The sequence below is a fragment of the Homarus americanus genome, unplaced genomic scaffold (assembly GCF_018991925.1).
Source record: "Homarus americanus isolate GMGI-L3 unplaced genomic scaffold, GMGI_Hamer_2.0 scaffold31483, whole genome shotgun sequence".
In the NCBI taxonomy this organism is placed as follows: Eukaryota; Metazoa; Arthropoda; class Malacostraca; order Decapoda; family Nephropidae; genus Homarus; species Homarus americanus.
The window spans coordinates 1-3,515 of record NW_024752944.1 but is presented as its reverse complement, the minus strand read 5'-3'; the positions used below and the strand labels follow the sequence as shown (position 1 = coordinate 3,515).

The window sequence follows — 3,515 nt, the reverse complement described above, 5'->3', positions numbered from 1 at the left end:
GAGTGTGAGTGTGTGGGTGTGTTGGTGTCTGTGATAAGCCTGCTCACTCACATGACGCGGGAGATGTAAATGGGAAACTCCTTGAACCGGAATCTTCCTCACCAGCTTCTTTACAGCGTTTGAGATGATGGCATTTCCGTAAATTCCCCGGGGGATGTTGCCACCGAGGGGGAGGCTGGCACCGAGGAGGAGGCTGGCACTGAGGAAGGATCTGGCACTGAGGAGGGAGGCTGGTACTGATGGGGGAGAGGCTGGTACTAAGGGAGAGAGGCTGGTACTAAGGGAGAGAGGCTGGTACTGAGGGGGAGAGACTGGTACTGATGGGGGAGGTTACCACTGAGGGGGGAGGTTGTCACTGAGGGGCTTGGTTGCCACTGAGGTGGCTGCCACTGAGGGTGGTTGCCACTGAGGTGGTTGCCACTGGAGAGGGTGGCTGCCACTGAGGGAGGTGGCCACTGAGGGGGGTGGCTGCCACTGAGGGGGTGGCTGCCACTGAGGAGGGTGGTTGCCACTGGGGAGGTGGTTGCCACTGGGGAGGGTGGTTGCCACTGAGGGGTGGTTGCCACTGAGGGGGTGAGCCACTGAGGGGTGGCTGCCACTGTTGCCACTGAGGTTGCCACTGAGGGGTGGCTGCCACAAGGGCTGCCACTGGGTGGCTGCCACTGAGGGTGGTTGCCACTGAGGGGGAGGTTGCCACTGAGGGGGTGGTTGCCACTGAGGGGGGTGGTTGCCAGGGGGGGGGTGCCACTGAGGGGGTGGTTGCCACTGATGGCCACTGAGGGGTTGCCACTGTTGCCACTGAGGGGGGTGGCTGCCACTGAGGGGGGTGGTTGCCACTGAGGGTGGCTGCCACAACTGCCACTGAGGGTGGTGGTTGCCACTGAGGGGGGTGGCTGCCACTGAGTGGTGCCACTGAGGGGGGGGTTGGTTGCCACTGAGGGGGAAGGTTATCACTGAGAGGGAGGTTGCCACTGTGTGTGATTTATAGGTATAGGTAAACGAATGATGCAAGTAAAGAAAGGTGCAAAGTCAAACACAAACTGACAGACAGACAGAGACTAATAATTTACCTCACTGACAGTGGTGATCGTCTAATGTTCCCTCACTTCGGTCAGGAAACCAAAACGATAACCATTGATCATAATAATACTATTTATGAAGTCCAAACTATTTATTATTGTGGACTCTGAAATAAAATATATAAAATATAACTTCTTTGTTGAAAATACCATTTAATCTACAGAGTACAAAAAGGAAATAGTCAGAATTTGTGAGAACTACCAAAGAAAATAAACACACTGCTTCCTATCGTTCGGTAACATGCACGGGAAAACTTCATTGTTTTCGGGTTAAGCGGCATTTAACAGCAATATTAACAAAATTGTAGAGGCACCTTGATTGTCCCACGACTCCAGAATGTAAATAAAAGTTGGTCTTTATGCAAATTAAGGAAACTTTAGCAGTAATGAAATTTTTAGATTGCTTGCAAAACTATAACAGAAATTAGCAAAAGTTTTCCAAAATCTAAATGGAGGAAGGAAAGAAGCCTCGAGGACCCAGCTGGAGCCTAAGCGCCTCTCCTCCTCCACAGAAACTTTTTTTACGGATTGAAATTCGGAATTCATTTAAACGATTAAAATTTTTCTTAAAAGAACTTATGTATTTTGCAAGAAAAAAAATATTAACAATAATAATAAGTCTGACGGATGAGTTATATTTAAGAAATTCTTTATATTACTACAAGAAATATATTTAGATATAAAATTCGTTTCGTATTTTTGGAAGATAATCTTCTTAGTGTCATTTTGTTGATCTAAACCATCTGTACGTCTTGGTGTTGGTCTACAGGTGGTGGAGGTCTACCTTGATCTGTGGGTGAATGTTGGTGTTGGTCTACAGGTGGTGGAGGTCTACCTTGATCTGTGGGTGAATGTTGGTGTTGGTCTACAGGTGGTGTAGGTCTACCTTGATCTGTGGGTGAATGTTGGTGTTGGTCTACAGGTGGTGGAGGTCTACCTCGATATGTGCGTGAATGTTGGTGTTGGTCTACAGGTGGTGGAGGTCTACCTCGATATGTGGGTTAATGTTGGTGTTGATTTACAGGTGGTGGAGGTCTACCTTAATATGTGGGTGAATGTTGGTGTTGGTCTACAGGTGGTGGAGGTCTACCTCGATATGTGGGTGAATGTTGGTGTTGGTCTACAGGTGGTGGAGGTCTACCTTGATATGTGAAGTGTTGGTCTACAGGTGGTGGAGTCTACCTCGATATGTGCGTGAATGTTGGTGTTGGTCTACAGGTGGTGAGGTCTACCTCGATATGTGGGTGAATGTTGGTGTTGGTTTACAGGTGGTGAGATCTACCTTGATGTGTTGGTGAATGTTGGTGTTGGTGGGTCTGAGCTACAGTGGTGGAGCCTGTGGTTGACGAAGATTTTTGAGACAGACAGACAGACAGACAGACACACGCACAGAGTACTACAATGCCCTGGGTGTATGACGACCATAAGTCACCTACAATGTCTTCATTACCCCAACACCATAATATTTACGTGCTCACATGCATTACCAAGGTCTCATAACACCGTGAGTAATCTAACTTGATCTAGGTCTGACGCTGACTTTCACTGTATTAATATAACACTATTTTGAATCAGTTTTTCATTTTTATTACTGAAATATAAAGAGTTAATGAAGACAGGATACACATTTCACAAAGCCAACCGGAGGCTCCACATTGTCTCACTGTTCAGTCCCCAAAACTTCTTCCATCAATAGTTCATTAACGGTGTATAAGTTCCACCATGTTTTTCACTACAACGGTACAGCAAAAGTATATTTTTAGCATTAAACTGTTATTATTTTATTGTCTAATCATCACTACATATAACACCAACCATCATCACTACATATGTACAACATCCATCATCACTACATATAACCCATCATCACTACATATATACAACATCCATCATCACTACATATATCATCATCCATCATCACTACATATAACACCATCCATCATCACTAATATAACATCATCCATCATCACTATATATACAACATCCATCATCACTACATATAACATCATCATCCATCATCACTACATATAACACCATCCATCATCACTACATATAACATCATCCATCATCACTACATATACAACATCCATCATCACTACATATAACATCACCCATCATCATCCATATAACACCATCCATATACTACATAACATCATCCATCATCACTACAGATCGGTAAATTAGTTTCGAGATTCTCGTGCGGACGGACACACACACACACACAGACATACTTCTTTGTTTTATATATACATGATTACAGATATATTCAGTATGTTTATGCGAAATAGGGATAAATCCTTAATGACGATAACTTTTGTTATTTCTCCTGTATGGACACAACTGTTGGGCCATAGACATATAAAAACAGAACGTAAAAAAACTTCAGCACTTGACACTCTGCCTGAGAAATACTAGTGTTGCAGAACCTGCGAAACC

General features: G+C 44.6%; 1 protein-coding gene across 1 annotated transcript; it reads right to left on the bottom strand.

Moving 5' to 3' along the window:
- Positions 1-352: 352 nt before the first annotated feature.
- LOC121855226 (early nodulin-75-like) lies at positions 353-678 on the bottom strand (the record flags this gene model as incomplete). Its single annotated transcript, XM_042350095.1, has 1 exon — positions 353-678. A coding segment is annotated over one exon (326 nt), but the record flags the coding sequence as incomplete, so codon positions are not given.
- Positions 679-3,515: the final 2,837 nt, after the last annotated feature.